The 21,133-nt window shown below is 40.8% G+C and overlaps 1 protein-coding gene across 2 annotated transcripts; it reads left to right on the top strand.

Annotated features, from left to right (window-relative positions):
* Window positions 1-743: 743 nt before the first annotated feature.
* Window positions 744-19,082, top strand: elk4 (ETS transcription factor ELK4). 2 transcript variants are annotated; one of them, XM_041980270.1, is made up of 7 exons: window positions 744-937; window positions 1,184-1,247; window positions 6,533-6,747; window positions 7,353-8,123; window positions 8,200-8,439; window positions 17,738-17,857; window positions 17,932-19,082. In XM_041980270.1, coding segments are annotated over exons 2-7 (1,446 nt in total). In that variant the 5' UTR covers window positions 744-937; window positions 1,184-1,246; the 3' UTR covers window positions 18,031-19,082. The 2 variants fall into 2 exon arrangements, with proteins under 2 accessions (XP_041836204.1, XP_041836205.1); XM_041980271.1 differs by lacking the exon at window positions 1,184-1,247.
* The last annotated feature ends 2,051 nt before the right edge of the window (window positions 19,083-21,133 follow it).

The raw sequence follows: 21,133 nt of genomic DNA, 5'->3' as shown, positions 1-21,133 counted from the left end.
AATCATATAAAAACAAAAAGAAATACAGTGAAAAAATAACAAAAAGAAAGTGACTGGAATAAAATAAAGAACAATTACATAATGAATAAATTAATAACAAATCAAATAAGATAAATAATAAATAAATAGTACAAAATATACAGAAATAATAAATAAAAAAGAATGAAAGCCAAAAAAAGTTGTTTCATTAAAAATAAATAAAATAAACTGAGGTCAGAAGCAACTGTTTGATGCATCTCTTCTCCAACACACCTGAATTACATGGCTGAATCCTCTCATTCACACGTTTTTCAGCTCTGCAGAGGCTGGTAACGAGTCATTCAGTTTATTCAAATGAATCAACATACTTCTTTTTTATATTTAAGTGGTAAATATGCAACAACAACAACAATAATATTAATAAATAACGCGAGACGAAGCGATCTCAACGTGAGTTTAATGACACATTTAATGAATTCCAAAATCGTAGGAATTTTGAAATACATAAACAGTAAACAAAAATGTTCTATTCAAAATGTTGAGATGCTTTCATAGACACTGCATAACCCTAAAGTAGCTTTAAATATTGCGAAAACTGAGGCCAAAAATATCTGTCTTAGATCAAATTTGACTTTATTTTACTTAAGTTTATCTATGTTTTTTTTCCCCACAGTAAGTATATACGATTAAAATATATTTTACCCTACAACACAAACGCACTCGCATGAAAATGAATTGTACACACAACTTTGAACGCAGCACTAGTTCCTGGTCAAAGGAGAGATCGTCAGTGGAAAACAAATGTAGTTTAATATTTTTCGTGTGCTGGTATTTGCTTGACGCTCTGCTCCAAACTCGTTTCTGAAGCCATGGCACCAAAGTAAACTTTCCGGAAATGATTTGGGAATATTTCGAAGCCGCTCGACGACTCGGAAATTCAGCGGGCTCTACGAGCGAGGTAATGTTAGCAGGCAGGCTAACTTGAAGCTAGCTAAATAGCTAACTTACAGTTAGCAAAAAAGCGCCTGTGCTTTGATTTTGTTTTGCAATTTCGATTATAAACATGCACACGCTGTACACGACCATAACACCTGAGCTTTACGTTGAGACTTTAACCACCTGGAAAACAACCAGTAAGCAGTGTTGACTGTATCAAAACTATCTTAATCTTTCCCATCAACAAGTGGTCTTTTATATTTTGCAGTGTGGGTGCTCGGCTGTCTGACAGCAGGAGCCTGTCTGCCTGTCTGAGCACAAATACTGCACGAGTAAGTCATTATTTCTTTATAGATCTCTGGTTTGATCTAGCTGACATTATCTTACATTTCCATTGATAAGGTTTTATGATAATGTCAGATGTTACATAATGCTCAGCGGTAATCTTTTCCTCTGGCAGCAGTTTTACGCTGTCTTATTTATTTATTTATTTGTTTATTTATTTATTTATCTCTGATGTAGCCGGTTTTAATGTGACAGTGTGGGACAGATTGTGTGTGTATGTGTGTGTCGGTGTGTCTCCATCCCAGCATGTCGAGATGAGTCAGGGCAGATTTATTCATTGCCATAAGAAGCTTACACACACACACGCACGCTCACATACACACTGACATATAATTGACAGAGAGCATAAATCATATCCAGACTGAAACCTTTCACATACCAGTACTGGTGATGAATAACACGCTGCAGCTCGTGTCGACTAAGTAATAATAATAACTTTTTATAGACTCTTTTGCAGAAAAATTAAACATTTTTGTGTATGTGCTGTTTAATTTCAATGTTTCTCTGCTTGTGGGGTTATGACATGGGCTAGGCTCAGTGATGAACCAGCAATAAGATTTTTTTTAATGTAATAGTGACACAGAAAGTTTGTCATTTATAAGTAATTCAACCGTTGAAGCTCCAAACCATTTTTTGTCTAACTTTTTAAAATAAATTTATGTTTATGTAAAAATGCATGAAGAAGCTGAACCAATTTATTCTGTCAACATCTGGACATTCAGGTCAGCCTCAGCTGAATTAATAAAGATCATGACTGCAGTATTAACACTCCTGCAGATGTCCTTGGGAAATTAATTAAAACTGATCAAAATACTGTGATTATTGTAAAATTTAACCCGTAATATTCTAAGCTATTGGCTATTTATATTCCAGTTTGAAAAATATTGGAATTGAAACAAGCACACAACAGAAACAATTTCCATGTTTCTACTTTTTCCTCATTTCCAGTTATTCCTGCTACTATTTACCTGCTATCCTCACCAAACCAACTCCAGCTCAGCTGCTTTGTGGCGCCACCGTGCATCAGAAACATCTTCTTGGCTTTATTCCAGCCATAGAAGAGCATTATTTTTCGTCTTTTCAGACAGCTGAACTTTTAATACCAGTATGAAACAGTCTGAAAATGATGAAATGTGATAAATAATGCTGTTATCACGGATCATTGTAGATTTACCAGATAGTCTCTGAATAAAACTACATTTAGTGGCTGGATTGTAAACCTCCTGGACGGGATAGAAATGCCTGGAAAACGTCCGTAGATCATTTAAAGAGTAAAATATCCATCACAGTTTACCCCACAGAGCTACACACTACTGCTCCTGACACACTGGTGGTGGTAGAAATGATGGATCTGCTGGGGTTTTAAGGATTAGTTTAGTTTTTCTTCTTCTTTGTGATAATAAGTGCAGAATTAGTTTTTTGTTTTCAGTTTTATTCTTTTTTCCTTTCATTGTCTTTATTTCCATGTTTTTTTCTATTGTGATAAAGTTTGCAGAGTGTGTGTTTTGATCGTCCTGCAGCAGGGCCGCTCTACACAAGACATAATCACAGTGATGTGTACTTTCATCAGTTTGAACTAGTTAGCTGTAGGACCTCTGCAGCAGTTCTAGTACTGCAGTCACAGTATTTATAAAAGCAAATGAATAGCTTTGGCAAGGCAATTTTCAGAGCCGTTGAGTTTTACAAGCTTTTAAAAACCAAATGTGAACAAGATGTTTGGTTTTGAGGAGTTCCTAGATGGAGGTGTTGCATCACATTTACTCACATAAAATCAGCTTATTATGAGAGACCATTTCTGAAAAGTGGATGTAAATGTGCACTGCATCTGAGTCATGTCTTCTGGTATTCTGGTGTCATGGTTGTAACAAGCCACCTGAACCTTCTCTGAAAGCTGTCAGATTTCATGGAGAAGACCCCCTCTTCATTAATAAAACACCTTCAGCTTACTGTGAGGAAGAATGTGAAAACGGATCTCCATGAGGAGGTTTGACTTTCATCTTGTTGTGGTCTTCCTGAAATGTGGGAGCCATATGAGGGAACAGCGCTTGTAGCCAATGGGGCAGATGGTTCTATAAAAGCACAGATTATTTCCTGGCTGTTAAAAATGATTAAACACAGAAACTGCAGCAGCGTTCTGTCCATGCCTGCATGTGTCCAGCAGAATGGAGGCTTTTCTTTCTGAAAACAAACAAGTTGAATTTAATTGTTTTTACGATGCATCGTGATGCGAACGTGGACGATTCTGCACGGATGCAGCAACAAAACAACCGATTATAAGTAATGTGTATATTCTGCCATCACTTGCGTGTGTGGCTGATCTAGCCTGAAGCAAACATACAGAAAATACATCAGTATCTCACTGGAAATACTTTCATTGTGTAAGGGAAGTCATGTAAGATTACACATGAAAATGTATAAAAACCATTAAGTTAAATGAAGGCTAACGTCTATGGAATATACCATTGGCAAGCTAGAGGTTAGCATATGTGAACGCACTAAAAGTATTTAAATAACTTTGTCCTTCAAGGACAAACCTCAACAATAGTCTCTGTGTTCAATTACAGATTGACTAGAATACTTACTGGGAAATGTTTTCTGGCCATAAAGGAGAACATGAAAAATATCCTAACTGCCCTATTCTGGCTGAACAGACTACGGAAACACTGAAGGGACAAACGCACTGCTTCACTCCAAGAAAGAAGGCTGCTTAACCATTTTGATAACAGAATGCCACAGTATAGTAAGGATGTTCATTGATTTTCTGAGAATTGAACAGTAAAGTTCAATAATGAAATTGAAAATAACATCATTGTTTACATGTGTATGATATTTGTTCATATCAGGACATTCAGATTGATTTCTGAAATACTTATAAACAGAGAGCTCAGAATGATCTGACTGCTTTTATTCATTGATGAGGTAAGTAGCAAAAAATAACACATCCTGATGAATCGTGGAATGAAATCAAATCCTTGACAAAATAATTGTAATTGAATCGTGAGACCAGTGAATATGCACAGCCCCAGTGGAGTCTTGTTGGCTGACCAGGACAGAAATCAGATTAAATCAGACGACTTTATTAACTTCTTCAGCCACGTGGCCCCCAGTTAACGTCCAGTTTCACACAGCGTAGCATCAGATCTGATATGTAATATAGATGTATGGTTTCCACTGAAAGTCCAGAATCTCAGCTAAAACTGCATGAAAACCATTTTTATGATCACCAAACAGTTCAGACAACAAACAATTAAAAGATCAGGTTCTCAGTCCCCAAAAAGATGTAAACACATCAGTGTTGTTCTCGTCAACGATGACGATGACTAACCTTTTTTTTTCACGATGATACCGAGACAGTGACGAGCTAAAAATGGCTCTCTGATGAATAAAACGAGATGCGACGAAAATGTTCACAGCTGATTGTCCAGCATTAAAAACAGGACATTTCTGCCTGAGCGCAATCTGTCAGTCATGCTGCACCTTGGCCACGCCCACCACCAGACGTGCAGCGCACACAGACAAGCAGTTTATTCATTCATAGTTGAATCATGGCGGCAGCGTCGACGAACGGGTTTGGTGGAAATGACGAAAAGATATATGGACATATTTTAACTATAATCCATCATAATTTCACTGTCAGACCAGGTCAAGTTGAGCATGTGTTCCTCATCCTTTGCACATATTTTGGGCATGTGTATGTTCAGGGTGGAGTATTACACTTCAGAAAATGCTTCAGCATAACCCAAAGTAGATCAGAAAGTATCTGCTGTTGGTTGGAAACCTTCTAAGTCTAAAAACATTCCTTTTAATTTGTAATTATTGATGAAAATAAGCAAACAACAAGCTCACAATGTGTTGCTATATGTTGAACTTATAGATCTGCTATTTTCTTGTGTGACATTTTTGTATGATGAAGTAGGGCATCAATTCATGAAAAAAGCTGAAATATAAAAATAAAAGGTTTCTGCCCTACAGCAGTTAAGTAAAACACGGCAGCATTGCTTCCTTGTTGATGGGAAAGTCTCGGCTAAAGCTATAAGTCTGGTAAAAGATCTGGTTATTATGCAGAAGCATTAAGGTTAACTTTTTTATGAATTACTTGTTATAAACTGTCAACCTTGATTCCACTTTTTAATACGTATTGTTGACCTAAATTAATTTGTTAAAAGCTAATACTTTTAGGATGCTGGACAGGACAGGGTTAAGAAGAAGAAGAAGAAAAAAAAAAAGCTAATACTTTTTATTTGACTAAAACTAGACTAAAACCTTTTTGAGTTTTTGTAGACTAAAACTGGACTAAAACTATCAAATTTAGACATGACTAAAATGTGACTAAAACTAATAACTAATAAGCATTTTCATCCTGAGGACTAAAACAAAGACTAAAACTAACATGCCTGCTAAAAAAACAACACTGCTACACATTATGGCTCCACCCGTTCACCCCACGGCATGAAGACGAGCCAACGACTTCTCTACTGAAGCAGAAAACTAAGTTTTATCATCTCCAACCAACATTCGCTGAACCAGAAGCAGCAGAAACAAAAATCTGCTTCATCATCATGAATCCTGTCAGAATTTTGTTGTCTGGCCTCAAAAACGTTTATCCCCCAGGATGAAACCACATTCACTGGAAAACTCCATTTTGATTGGATAGAGACAGATGTCACTCATTCTGCGTCTCAGATATTTCCCTCCTTACCTTCCTCCTGCTATGATCGGTGAGATGATGTAACAATGGTAACATCAGTGTAATTCTCCTGGATCACATGATTAAAATGAAGAACAATCATGGAAATCGGCTGATGGAAGCTGTATTTGGGAGAGTTACCCTCCTAGTTCAGATTAACAGGAAGTATTTACTGTGTTTCCATGTTTCTGCAGGGATCCTCCTGTTTGCAGAGTTTTCTTCTGCTTTTTATTTCATTCCGGATAAAATAACGTCCCGAAACAAACGCTCGTTTAAAGACAGTAAAACAGATCTGTGTCCCAGATGAAAACCACCTAGCTTTCTCTGTACCAAAACCGCTCTGTTTCACTTCAGGTTCATGAATCTCTGACCGGATAACGTCCACATGTTGCTTCATGCTTTATGGAGATTTTTGAAAAATGTTCCATCCTCATTTACTTTAACACTAGTGACATCTGGGATGATGCGTCCACGTTTACACAGTGCTTGGATTTACAGAGAAGAGATCAGTTCTTTTTTGGTTATGTCAGGATCCATTCTGTGGCTTATCAGCCTGATTATTTTCCTCCTCTGTCTTGTACTCAGTGAGCGACATGGACAACTCTGTCACCTTGTGGCAGTTCCTTCTCCAGCTCCTGTTGGATTCCAGTAATGAGCAGCTTATCTGCTGGACCAACGAGGAAGGGGAGTTCAAGCTGCTGAAAGCCGAGGAGGTGGCCCGGCTGTGGGGAGCCCGCAAGAACAAGCCCAACATGAACTACGACAAACTCAGCAGAGCACTCAGATACTATTACGACAAGGTGAGGTCATGTGATGTTATCTCCTGTAGGACCATGTTATTTATGTCCTGCTGTCGTCTTTTATACACTTTTGCCTGCACCACAGAGGATGCTGCTGTCACAGCTGAAGGACATCCAACCAGATTTTAGTGTCTGACTTTGTTTTAGGATGGACACACTGGTATAGAATTATGAAATCTAATAAAAATATTTATTTTCCTTTTGTTCAATGATCAAAAAGTTTTAGTATGATGTTATGTTGGTCTTAAAAACCTTAACTGTGGTTGTAGATGTCTGCTGTTGGATGATCAGAAAGTTGTGAGAGAATGAATGAGGAGAAAAAAAATGAGATTTTTTTTATAATCAAATGGGAAACAGTTTTGAGTGAAGGACTTTGGGCGTTGGTGGGTTTTAGAGGCGCTGCCTGATCCTGTGGGCGTTTGGGCCAAGCTGCTCTGGTATGTTTGGCGGCAGTGCTGGTGGCAACCAGTTTGGTTCAGACAGGAAGGACACGTCGTCCCCCACACACAAGCCTCCTCTAACATCTTCTATTTATTTTTACTAATCTTGTTTCTGCCCTCAGTGTGTTTTCGGTCTCAGTCTGGTAGCTTGTCTTTGTCTTGCAGAACATCATAAAGAAGGTGAATGGTCAGAAGTTTGTGTATCGCTTTGTGTCCTATCCCGACATCCTGAAAGGAGACGTTGGCAGCCGAACAGACGGCGGGGACGTGGGCATTGGGGGCCTCGTGCCTGCATCAAAAAGAGGAGATGGCTCCTTACAGGAGGGTGAGTCCGCTGACAGGAACAAGGTGGGAGGAAGCACAGCAGCACTGGGCGCCAGCACCAAGCAGTCCAACCGGAACGACTACATCCACTCTGGCCTGTACTCCTCCTTCCATCTCAACTCTCTGCAAAATGGACGCCAGCTCTTCAAGTCCATCAAAATAGAGAATCCAGCAGAGAAGATGGTCGACAAGCGGGGCCCTGCTGCCGCCTCGCAGAGCCAAGAGGCGCCATCTCAGCCAGCTCAGGCAACCGCTCTGCCATCAGTCATCAAGTTTGGCAACAGCCCTCCAAAGCCAGCTCCGCCTCCTCAGGTTGCCATAGAGATACCAGTGATGTCCACCCACATTGATCCTCACCAGGCTACGGTTCAGAGGGCCGAAGACATCAGCACGCACTCGGCCCTGCAGTCGCAGGTCGTCTACACATTCGAACACGCCCGCCCGCCAGAGCCGGCCTTCAGCCTACCAGACCTGAGCTCAGCCAGCCCGTCCCCCAGCCTGGAGCCCGAGTCGTCTCAGGAGCTTGTGATTGACAGCGACATGGACCTGACGTCCTCTCAGCCTGCGGACCCCGAGGCACTGGAGTCCACAGACGCTCAAATGCACGACAAGGTCAGTACGCATCCAGAAACATGTTTTCTTTTGTATCACAACAAACAAACAAACATCCTGTGTTTGCGTCCGTCAGGGGGACAGCAGCATCGTTCTGTCTGCAGATGAGACCAGTTTGGTGAGCACCGACACCAGTTCATCATCAGTGTGCAGCAGCATCACGGTCAGCACCCAGAGCTCAGGGAAGACACGCAAACCACCAAAAATCCTGCAGATCAGCCCGCCCACTCTGCTCGTCACCGCCTCCGACTTCTCCCCCATGAACATCTGCAGCCCCTCGCTGCCCACCGCCTCCCTCACGCCGGCGGTGCTGCAGGTGAGCGCACGCTCCACCTTCCGGCCATTCACTTCCGACCTGCACGTTCACAGCAAATCACTGTTCATCCGCAGAGGAGCCAAAAACTAGACTAGAAAGAGTAGCGTTACTTCACAATAACAATAACATGCTCATCCAAAAAGCAACTCAGGTTAGAGTAGTTAACTCGAATAACTTTTTCTGTAATGACTCATTTACTTTTTTACAAATGATGTTAACAGTCAGACAGAATTATAAAATAATGTCTCCAAATAATAAATTAAAAGTATAAAAGAAATAACATCTTTTAAAAAAACAAAACAAAGTGAGGCAAAAAAAAAAAAAAAATTCAAAATCTCACGTTTTCCAATCAAACATATTTTCCTAGCACATTTAAAACAAAGTTTTAAACACAGAGGTTGATTTGAACTGCTGAACTTATAGTTTTTACGTCTTTAATTTTTACCTTTTTGAGTATTTAAAATATATTTTCATCAGTTGTGTTTCTTATTGCCCATATGCAATATTAGACAATGTCTATGTGTCTTCTGAGTTGATGAATCAGAGACAATTTTCCAATTCAGTGGACAATAAATTTATTCAAAAACACGTAAAGAAGGTTTTAAAAAGAAATGCGTTCTTTTAAAATATATGGAAGCTAACATAAAGCTTTTCAAAGTGTCCTGTGACATCTGCCAAGAGCCAGGGAGGGGATCTGTGAGTTCAGAGGAGGACTTCTTCACGTTGCTGGGGTAAACCCTCTAATGACAGGAAAATATCACTCTGTGAGGCTACAGAGGATTAATCCAATAAAATACACGATCATTAAAGTCTGATTTGTGGTGACGCTAACATCATGCTAACAATGCTACATTAAATCAAACAGCTAAACATTGATATGATTTTCTAATCAGCATTTAATTTTACGTACCTGGAGTCGATTGTTTGGTAGGTGCCAAAATCACCTTTGTCCCTTATATCGGTGATAGTTGGTAGCTAACGCTAATTCATTTCTCAGCAGAAAATGTGTAATTGTCTGATTTAACCTCTTTTTGAAGAGGCCTATTTTTCTGGCTCCTATTTGAAATGACATACCCAAAATAACTAAAATACATACATACTTGAATAAAGTAAAAAATATATATCTTCACAACTACAAGGGCTGTCCTAGGAATGAGTAAATTAATCTTAGGAATGACTAAAATAGTCCTAGGAATGAGTAAAGTAGTCCTAGGAATGAGTAATGTAATCCTAGGAATGAGTAAATTAATCCTAGGAATGAGTAAAGTAATCCTAGGAATGAGTAATGTAATCCTAGGAATGAGTAAAGTATAATCCTAGGAATGAGTAAATAGTCCTAGGAATGAGTAATGTAATCCTAGGAATGAGTAATGTAATCCTAGGAATGAGTAAAGTAATCCTAGGAATGAGTAAAGTAATCCTAGGAATGAGTAAAGTAGTCCTAGGAACGAGTAAAGTAATCCTAGGAATGAGTAAAGTAGTCCTACGAACGAGTAAAGTAGTCCTAGGAATGAGTAAAGTAGTCCTAGGAACGAGTAAAGTAATCCTAGGAATGAGTTAAATATCTGGTGAGGAACTGTGCTACAGTAGAAGGTAAAAAGTGAACCTGAGCAGGTTTCCAGGTGTTTAATTGAGGTGTTATGCAGGTAAATATCTCAGGAAGCCATCGGCCGATGATGATGATGATGATGATGGACGCCTCTATCAATGGTCAGAATCAGGAGGATCCAGGGATAGCCCCACTTTCACCTTAGAACCACCATGAGGATCCAGAAAGAAGTGAAGCCCAACATAGTCTGTGATAGGAAGAGTGAACCCTTCACTATAAACCTCCTTCATCTCCATGGAAACCAGCAGGACCTTCATAGGTCATGTCATAGGAGAAACATTAGCAGAGTCTTTAGAGCTAGAATCAAACTTTTCACCACAAACGGCAAAAGTAAGACATGAGCTATGTCCCAATTCAGGGTCTGCACACTTCGAAGTGCGCAGACTACGTAGGCTACAGAGTGTCCTCTGTAGTCTACACACTTCGAAGTCTGCTTAATGTTCGTGAAATGGGACAGCCTACCTAGTCAATAAGAATTTCCCATAGCAACAACACAGGACGTTGAATCACTTAAACCTCTGAAATTACTCATAGGACACTTCAGTGGACGCTGAACACTGAGCGGCAACACCAACAGTAAAAAAAACAATAAAAAAACGGTTTGAGGCTCTGTTGTTTGCCAGCCAGTACACACTTCATTAACCCCTTAAAAGTCCTTGAATATCAAATATTACCGAATTTTAATGTCACCATTTAACAAACATGATTTAAATGTACCTGGTTTTGTGACGTATATACTGAAGTGTAGTTAAAAAAGCGTACTTTTTTTTTTTTAAATAAAACTTTATTTAAACTTAATATGACTCTTCTAAAGTTGCTGATTCGCCACCGTCTTGTGCGTAATGAATTCTGGGAGAAAAGAGGCCGCGAAGCAGCCTTGGTTTGAGGCTAAAAGTGCGGATTTGAAGGGTGGATTCGAAGGGTCCTTCAAATTCTGTGAATTGGGACAGGACTTCCCGCACCGCAATGACATATGTGGCCGACGAATCCGCACTTTGAAGTGTGCAGACCCTGAATTGGGACACACCTATTGTTTCTGGTTCTGGCTGCTAGCTCCAGAATTTTCTGTCCCACAGTGATCAGACAGACGTCTTTGTAACCAGCAGAGTCTCTGCTGTCATGTGACTCTGTGTTTGTGTGGTTTGCTTGAGGTGGAGAAATTAGCAGAAGCTCTAAAGTGGACAGAGATGTTCTCCTGGTTTTCTACTTTCCCATAGAACTGCTTGAGGTTTGAACTGTGTTTGGTTTGGATGCCGATGTTTGGTAGGGTCTTTTAGCTGAGTTTCTCCCGGTCATGTTGCTATGCTACATTAGAATTGCTGCTACTGGTGTTTGCAGACATTTTCTGTACTAAAGTATCTCATGCTGGCCATTGTATGGGGGGAGTAGCCATGAAAAAGATAACAAAATGACTCCAAACATTAAAATGGTCGATATGAAAGGGTTCTGTAGCATAACCAGACTAGCATCCATCTTACCACAGCCAAAAAGTAATTTACCTCTTTCCGCAGGTTAGTAGTGGACTTTTTGTAGCTGAAACTTTGGTTTGTCTAGGAAGTTAAACATGCTTTATATACCAGGCCAGTTTGTTCTCCTCAGATATTTTCCATCTGTTTTCATTCCACATCTGATAACTATGACGAGTTTGTGCCTGCATGTCTTCATCTGATTGGTCGGTCATGCGGGAGATCCACTAGCTACATCTCCAGCAAAAATACAGCTGATCTAATTTAATTAAAATAAAAAAGAAGAGAAACTTTGTCTAGTGTAACAAAGCACTCTTTCTTCTTCACAAAGTTTACTCAGGTGAAAGTAAAAAGTATCAAAGTTACTCAAGCAAATGAAAGGGAGTAAATGCTATTTTTTTTAGAGAAAACATGAACGCAGAGTTTTCTGGGAAGCAAAGTCATGATAGTTGCACAGTTCAGTAGCTTTAGTCGAGATAAACGTCTGAAATTATCAGAACAGAGCGAAGCGGCGTCTAACGCAGACACTGCCCATGTCATCCCAACATTGCTGCTTCCTGGTCATGTTCTGTCTGAGCTCGTCCCTCACCACGTGGGACGGACATGCTCGGAGATGGACGTCTTTCTTCCAGAAGCAGTCTTTAAACTGATGGACATGTACAGGAATAGACATAAAAAATTCATACTGAGTTTATCATGGGATGTAATTCAACCAGAAGAAGTACCTTACCAGCAGTGTGGAACTTTTTGGTTTATTCTCATGTTCATGTCAGGACCACCTTCCCAGTACTGGGTCAGACTCCCTTTATAACTCGTGGTGTGATAGGTGGAAGCAGGTGGTGCAAACCTTCCTCAGAGGTTGTCTCCATATTGACATGACAGCATCACACAGTTGCTGCAGGTTTGTTGGCTGCACATGTTCACTTGTGCAGCCCCATTTCCACCAACAGGTCTGGGCTGGTATGCATTTTTCTGTTTCCACAGGCAAAAAAAGGTACTAGAATATCAGATCCAAGCTGTCCTACTTTTTTGGGACTTCAATTTTAGATGGTCACAAAATATCTCAAGTAGGACAGGGGAGCATTTGGTGCACTAATATAATGATAAATATATCAGGAGAAATCAAAGGCGCTAATAAAACATGACATACAAACAGTACAACCACAGAAGGGACATTAACATGGAGGAATTGTTTCCCTTTTAAAACACACCTGGACTTTAGTACTTAAATCTCATTGGGCATAATCACATTGCCTCAATGTAACCTGAAGTAATCAGATCACATTTAAGTAGCAGTAATATAATTAGGCCTCAAAGCGGCTCATGCACGGTAGGGTCAAAACTCAACATTAAAACGGAAGATCAGCTGGTTTTATGGTACGATAATCAGTGTATGAAGTAAGTGCCTCAACATCTAACAGTTCACTACGTCATATCTACTGACAACAAGGCAAGTTTATGTGTAGCACAATTCTACGAGATTTCAGAGAAGAGACGGGACGAAGATGATGTTGGATTAGCCGTCTTTAGGGGAGATCTAAGAGAAGAGACGGGCCGAAGATGATGCTAGATTAGCCGACGTTAGGGGAGATCTAAGAGAAGAGACGGGACGAAGATGATGCTGGATTAGCCGTCGTTAGGGGACATCTAAGAGAAGAGACGGGCCGAAGAGGATGCTGAATTAGCCGTCGTTAGGGGAGATCTACGAGAAGAGACGAGACGAAGACGATGCTGGATTAGCCGTCGTTAGGGGAGATCTAAGAGAAGAGACGGGACGAAGATGATGCTAGATTAGCCGACGTTAGGGCAGATCTAAGAGAAGAGACGGGACGAAGATGATGCTGGATTAGCCGTCGTTAGGGCAGATCTAAGAGAAGAGATGGGACGAAGACGATGCTAGATTAGCCGTCGTTTGGGCAGATCTAAGAGAAGAGTCGGGACGAAGATGATGCTGAATTAGCCGTCGTTAGGGCAGATCTAAGAGAAGAGACGGGACAAAGACGATGCTAGATTAGCTGTCGTTAGGGCAGATCTAAGAGAAGAGACGGGACGAAGATGATGCTGGATTAGCCGTCGTTAGGACAGATCTAAGAGAAGAGACAGGACGAAGACGATGCTGGATTAACCGTTGTTGGCAGGGATGACTCACTGAGAAAATCTGACAGTAGTGAGTAGTAGTGAGTAAGTTCAGTAGTGTCCCGCTTAGTTCTCAGTACTGAGTCACACAGGAAGTGATTGCAGTGGGTTGAGCTCCATCTGGATATTCTGGCACCATTCCCAGTTTTTGCCTCTGGACACAGAAAGATGTGTACGGACCTGTCCCGTACCGACCCTAACCCATTGGTGGAAACGGGGGCCCAAAGTGTGTATTGTGTGTAAATTCCAGTAAATACGTATTCAAAAGCCACATATTCAGCACTCAGAATGAACCCGTTTGCACAAAAAAGCAGATTTAAATGGATTCCCAAAACAAATAAAATAAAATATCTTACTGAAATGTTTGGAGTGCACATAGATGCACTTAAAATTATTTGGGAAAATAAATATGACAAACAGCCACACGACAATTATAAAAGCTTAGATTTAATAGGCCTATAAATCATTAATCACTACCGTTAGAACTTAATGATAAATACAAACAGAGATCTGTGTTTGCAAACAAACTCATACCTATATTCATTCTCGGAGCATCTCATCACCCTGCTGGCAAACCCTGCCACAGAACAGCAGGTTCAACATGCACACACACGTGCACGGTGGAGGCTGCTGTGGGTTGCTGAAGGGCAGGTGGATGTGCCGGACCAGAAGGGGGATGCTGCTGTACTCTCTGTAGAAAGTCTGTTCTGTTCAGTCCTGCACACCATGCTCTCGCTAATGGAGGCTACTGATGCCCTGGCGCAGCCAGAGAAGGATGCCGGGGAACTGAGACCAGCGAGGCCTCCACTGGGGGCTCTATAGAGGAGACAGAAGCTGATCTGTCTTTTCTAACAAGTAAAATATTCTGTACTTTAAAGTTGTATAACTATTTAATCGATAATGTTTCCCATGCTGAGCACTAAAATGTGCAGTTCTTTACTGGACAGGTGGAAATGCTAGAGGCTACTAATTTTCTGTTGTGGAAACTATAGAAGTGGTTTCATATACAACCTTGAACTCAACAATGCTAAGCTAATGCAGGTAAACACAGACAATTAGCAGTTTGAAGAAGTTTTATTCACTGTTTTTAATGTTTTCATTGATCTCTTAGAGTGTGCAAAGTAAAGAATTGTGACTTTCAGTTTCCAGGCATGGGCTGTTACCTAAATTAAATGAAACATTAATCATGGGCATATATAGGCTGCTTATGGAGAATTTTATTCATACTTCAGCTGGAGTCAGATCAACAATGGCGAGGCTATTAACCACCTCGTGATCCTCGTCCATGTAGCATTTTTATTCATGCCTTTGACTCTGGTTTTTAGTCTGCCATTCTTTTCCACCTCACAAGTGAGGCTTTCCATCTCCACCTCCAAAAAGCAGAAGGTCTTCTCTCCATGGTTTGACCTCTCTGGGCGTGGCTTCTGGACCACAGATAATTAAGGGCTTAATATGCAAATGACAATCAGCCACTGCATTTATCAAGACCCGATCATTCCTACGCTGGATTGGTCTGATACGAACGGTTCATAAATCACACGTGGATCTAATTGTAAGCTCATTCCTCCAATCAGAGGTGCGCTCATTTCCACGTTGGAGTGCCAATGTGTCTAAACTCTGAAACTGCTTCATGCAAATGTCAAAAAAAAAAACCTATTTAAAAAATCTGAAAACTTCTCCAGCAGTCTCTGATGTGACCAGCAGGTGGCAGCGCAGGACACGTTCCTCCAGCCCTGTCTTGAAGTTTAAGATGTCTGGGCTGCATATACACACACACACACACACACATATATATATGTGTGTGTGTGTGTGTGTGTGTGTGTGTGCGTGCGCATGGAGAAGCTGGAGCTTTTAATCCCAGCCGTTATGCAGACATGTTTCCAGACTCAGTTGTCAGATTCTGAGGTAAAATGATGTAAAATGAATGTATGAATAGATATAGCAGCATAAAGGCCGACCAGAAGAAGAAAGCAGAATTTATTACTAACGTTGAAACAAACACACAACAGAAACTATTTCCATGTTTCCACTTTTTCCTCATTTCCAGTTATTCCTGCTACTATTTACCTGCTATCCTCACTAAACCAACTCCAGCTCAGCTGCTTTGTGGCGCCACCGTGCATCAGAAACGTCTTCTTGGCTTTATTCCAGCCACAGAGGAGCATTCTTTTTCTTCTTTTCACACACACATAGAACTTTCTGCTCACTGGTTGATCTTTGGCTGCTCCTGATTGGACGTTACCGCCAATCTAAGCTCTCTGATTGGTGGAAAGTCTGACAGGAAGTGGCTTCATCATCATGTCCAGGTCTAAATAGAGGTCTCTTAGCAACATAGTGGTGATGGTGATGTTTTTATGATGAAAATATGATAATAGAGTTTTTGAATAAAACTACATTTAGTGGCTGGATTGTAAACCTCCTGGACGGGATAGAAATGCCTGGAAAACGTCCATAGATCATATAAAGAGTAAAATATCCATCACAGTTTACCCCACAGAGCTACACACTACCGCTCCTGACACACTGGTGGTGGTAGAAATGATGGTGCTCTGGGATCTAGAGGAGGTTTAAGGGTTAAATGACAGCAGAATCTCCAGCTTCATTTTTAGATTTTTTTTAACAAAACGGTGTAATCAGTCAAATCAAAAGATTGGCATTTGCTCAGGTGTTCAGTAGTTTAATGTGACGTGTGATCAGTGTTGTTGTCGGAGTAAACGGCGCTTCAGTCCAGCCCGGAGTCAGAGAGCTGGTTCAGGTTGTGTTTTCTGGTCTATCCGTGTCGGAGTCTCAGGAAGTTGTTCAGCCTCTCCAGAGCAGGAACAAAGACCCCGTTGTCACATAATCAGTTTATTAGTCTGTGCCAAACGGATCACATGGTGTTTGTATCTTCCATCTTTTTTCTTTTTTCCCCGCTTCAGATTCTTTGCAAATAGTCCACACTTCTTTTTTAAAGAGTGTGTCAGGCCCTAAAGACCTCAGTCAGGACTAATCTAGAAATCAAACTTATCAACCACTGCAGGAAAACCTCAAACATCCTGTTTTTCTAAAACCTTTAAGAAGAAAGTGTCTGTTTTGATGCTTTCTAGTCAGATTTTGACTCCACTGCAGCTCAGAGACGACTCTCTTTTCTTTTGGAGTGATATTCATATTACTGATAGAATAATAAGTCTCAGCGCGACCAGAGAGACTGGTTACTTGGGTGGGACAGATCCACAGGACTAGACTCTGAGGGAATTTTTAAGCCACAAACAAACACAGAAACAATAAGTTTCTGTGTTTGTATGAGAGAGGGAGTCATACTTTACTAATTCCTAGGACTACTTTACTCATTTGGTGTAACAACGTTTAGTTCAGCTCAACATGAAAACAAAGTTCATGTTTTTTAGAACAACAAAAGAATTAAAGTTCAGCTCTCAGCTTCAGTCGCCACAAAGCAGCTGAGCTGGAGTTGGTTTAGTGAGGATAGCAGGTAAATAGTAGCAGGAATAACTGGAAATGAGGAAAAAGTGGAAACATGGAAATAGTTTCTGTTGTGTGTTTGTTTCAATGCCAATATTTTTTCTACTGAAAGCCAAGACTTGAGAGAACGATGAGATGAGAAAAGGCTTGGTCACTGTTGATCTGTGTGTTATTTCTACAAAGTTCTGTTAGTAATAAATTCTGCTTTCTTCTTCTAGTCGGCCTTTATGCTGCTATATCTATTCATACATTCATTTTACATCATTTTACCTCCCAATCTGACAGCTGAGAAACATCATGTCTGATGCTGACTGGGGTTAAAAGCTCCAGCTCCTACAGACTGGTTTAGATTTAAAAAAACAGAGCAAAACCAGATAAACTGGCTTGGAGATTTAAGGGTCAAGGTGAGAAAATAAGGGTTGCATGCGGGAACTCATTTCAGTGGTTGGTCTTGGTCAGACTAAAACAAACTGAATGTTTTCCTCAGTTTAAGACAAGAACTGAGTCTTTAGCACGACTCAGAGCTGCACCGATGCCTTTCATTAGAATTTAGACCGACGTCTCATAACGGAATTCTTTATTTTGTCATTAAGTTATTTCATAATGAAGTTGTTTGTTTTCTCCTCAGACTCCAACCCTCCTGCTGACTCCCAGTCCTCTGCTGTCCAACATCCACTTCTGGAGCACGCTCAGTCCGGTTGCTCCGCTCAGCCCAGCCACACGACGGCAGGGAGGCCACCTGTTCCAGGTAAGTCCACCAGTTCACCTTTAGTTTCTCATCTTCGTTGATCTGAAACTTCTAACATCCTCCTTCTGTTTCAGTTCCCCTCCGTCCTCACACCCCAGTTCCAGATCCCAGTACACAGCCTCGATGGAACCAACACACCTGGTCCCATCTCACCTGACCCCCAGAAGACATAGGGTGTCTCCGCCCCCCAGCCACCCCATCCTCCTCCCACTGCTCCATCTCCTGCTCCCACATCCAGGATAATAGGACAGGATCAGAGACCCCGTCGCCCCCACGGAGTTCACACTACATTCAGGAAGGCAGATGAATGCTGGGCGGCCATGTTGAATGGATGGGGGTCACACGATCGATTTGTCTCATGGCATTGTTGCACCCCTCATACACACCAGCGCCACTTTTCCCGCCACCCTGATGCACCTGTCTGCAGTTCAAAGGAGGGAGGGGTTTCCATGGTAACCGTGTGCATGGACATGATCAGCAGCAGGATTTCTTATGGATCTTTTGTCGTGATCAGCAGCTTTCTTGCCAAACCTGATAGATTTCCAACACTGATATTTTCCCTTCACTGTTGTTCAGGGGGAATGCTTTAATCCCATCACCTGCATGTTTATTTGCATCTTTATCCAAGCCGAACTCAAACGTCTCGCCTTGCCTCCGTGGCTCTGAAACGCTCACCATGTCCAGCTGGACTTCAAGTTTTCTGTGTCATGACTGAGCTGTGGCCATAATATAAGCTGAACCTTTCCTCACGAATCCCAGCTGAACCGGTCCTCACAAATTCCGAGCTGAGCCTTTCCTCACGAATCCCAGCCGAGCCTTTCCTCACGCCTCCATGTGTTCGCTGTAATGAAACGTATATTTATACGGTAGAAAAGCCATCAGGCGCCGCTCTGTCTCCAGTTGTGAAGCTTTCACGTGGGAATGAAAGACAGCAAAGCCATAAATCCCAACTGTTCATGACTCCTGCAAACAGCAGGAGAAACGCTGAGATGCCGGACTTCAGGTCTCGTGACGTTTATTAGATGGATTCCTGATTTTTTTTTGGTTTGCTTTCCTACCATAAGATGAGAGGATTGATGCCATTTTTATTGGATGAAATGAATGAATAAGCTCAGTTTCAAGGCCTGGAAACAGAAGGAAAAAATTGTCCCATAGTTTTGGTAAAATGGAATTAATGACCTTAGTCTAAATTTATTTACAATTACACAAAAACTAAATTAATACAGGAAAAAAACAGAAAGGAAAAGACTGGAATAAACTAAAATACAGTTAATTATTTAATTATTCAATAACAAGTAAAAATACATAATACAAAAATAAGTGCAGGAATAAAATCTGGGTTATTTAGGAGGTTAAATTACTGTAAAATAAAACCCTTAAAACTAAACATTGAGAACGTCTTAAGGACAAAGTTGTTGCTAACCATAATAATTTATTAGCACAATAAGCTAGCTTTAGTTCAGCTAATGTGCTTACCGTTCAGACCTCCTCAGGATTATTTGTCCATTTTTCTACATCTTTTTATTTAATCATCATTTCTAGTTGCACCACATTTTGCAAAAGTTCTTCTTTACAGTGATATTTTTATTTTTATACCAAAGGCCAAAAATGTCCATGAACGAAGAAAACTGCTGTAAAATCCGCTGTAAAATGTGTGTGAATATACACACACATTTATTGTCATAAATCACTTGAACAATTTCAGACCTACTAAAACCAACAAAACATTCTCATTTTAAGATTTTTAGTTCGGTTATTTGAATTATTGCATTATTTATGCACCAAAACCGGGGACGGGGGGGACGGGACGGGTCTTTGATCTTTGGTCTTTGTTATGTCAAAGATTAGCAACAAAATTGATTTGATGTCATGTTTTTTTTATGTAATTTTGACAAATAAATAATGCAATAATTCAGATACTCAAACTGGCATTTAAAGGGTTAACATCTTAAAACTGAATTTTTAGTGGATTGAGAAAGTTTTTTTTAAGTTTCATGAAAAAAAAAAAATATTTGACGCTTTTATTTTTTTTTCTTCATGGACATTTTTTGCCATGAAGGTGGAGGACATGAGGGTTAAAATGCTAGCGTTAGCTAAAAGGCTACGCCTGCGCTGACTGGTATTCCATGTGACTGCTTGCAGTGGCGCCGGCACATCGCTGCTTCCTTCTGTTTCCAGACTATGAATTGTGAGACTAGATGCGTGAAAGGTCTCGAGCCATCAGAGCAGCTGACTGTCGGAGCCGTGCGCTCGGTTTCTCCTCATCAGATCTCTGGAGATGCTGCAGCTTTTAACGTCAAAGGCTGTAAAACCGTCTGGAACAGTTAAGCCCATTTACAGCTGCTCAGGCGTGTGAACGTATGAAGCCATAAGTCTGAGACCGCCTGAGGCTTGATGCATCACACTTGTTTACATGATACTTGGAGAGAAAACAGAAATGTGTTCATTTGACCAAAGTGTCGCCTTCTAACCCAGGGATGCATGAGCAGAGCGTCTCGTACCGACGTCGGCCCCGTCAGCCTGCAACACGAACAAACGGTGCCTTACGACAGCCGAGCCCAAGTCTCCGTCCCAGACTGGACAAAGATCTCCCACCTCTCCGCTTTCTTTCGGACACATCCCCACGTAGACCAAACCCCAGAGGTTCTGAGGAAAACTTTTTTAATTTTGTTTTTGTTTTGATGCATTACTGTACATACAAACAGCGACATGGAGAGCTAAACCATGTTTCTATCCAGCCTGCCTCTAAATGTTTGCTGAAACTCAGAAAATATCTAAATATATCTGTAGAAAACCTCTTCACCTTTTCTGTGTAATCGTCTTTTATTTTCCTCGTAATGGCAATAGAATAAGATTAATTTCTATTTTTTTAACGGGCAGATAGTTAGCTGTCTGCTTTTTAATGTTCTTTGTGGATGTTTTAGTGGATTTCTGGGAGCCGACCCCCCAGCTGCTGTCAGCTGGGTTTATGTGGGAATCAAAAGCCTTACTGGGAAAAATGGAGATCCCTGTTTTGTATGTTTAAGTGTTTTGATATGATGTGGATGTTGTAAATGATCTCCGGGGTTCCTGATGTTAGATTCTGTCACTTTTTCTATGACTCGGATGACATGGTTGCTTACTGAGAAAAGTCTATTTTCCCAAAGGGAGGACACGATTATGCACTTGTATTTTATAAAGAAACAGAGAAATCTAATCTTTTATCAAATGATTTTCATGAACTTGTAATCAGGCACTACCACACAATATTTATTTATTAGTTTCTACTTCCTGTTC

The sequence above is a fragment of the Melanotaenia boesemani genome, chromosome 3 (assembly GCF_017639745.1).
Source record: "Melanotaenia boesemani isolate fMelBoe1 chromosome 3, fMelBoe1.pri, whole genome shotgun sequence".
Classification (NCBI taxonomy): Eukaryota; Metazoa; Chordata; class Actinopteri; order Atheriniformes; family Melanotaeniidae; genus Melanotaenia; species Melanotaenia boesemani.
This window is presented reverse-complemented; position numbering and strand designations above follow the sequence as displayed.

What these genes read in the sequence shown, in the direction of transcription:
- elk4 (XM_041980270.1), top strand. An exon ending in TCACGCCGGCGGTGCTGCAG is followed by an intron (nt 8,440 to 17,737) that starts GTGAGCGCACGC and finishes TTTTCTCCTCAG; the next exon opens with ACTCCAACCCTCCTGCTGAC. An exon ending in AGGGAGGCCACCTGTTCCAG is followed by an intron (nt 17,858 to 17,931) that starts GTAAGTCCACCA and finishes CTTCTGTTTCAG; the next exon opens with TTCCCCTCCGTCCTCACACC.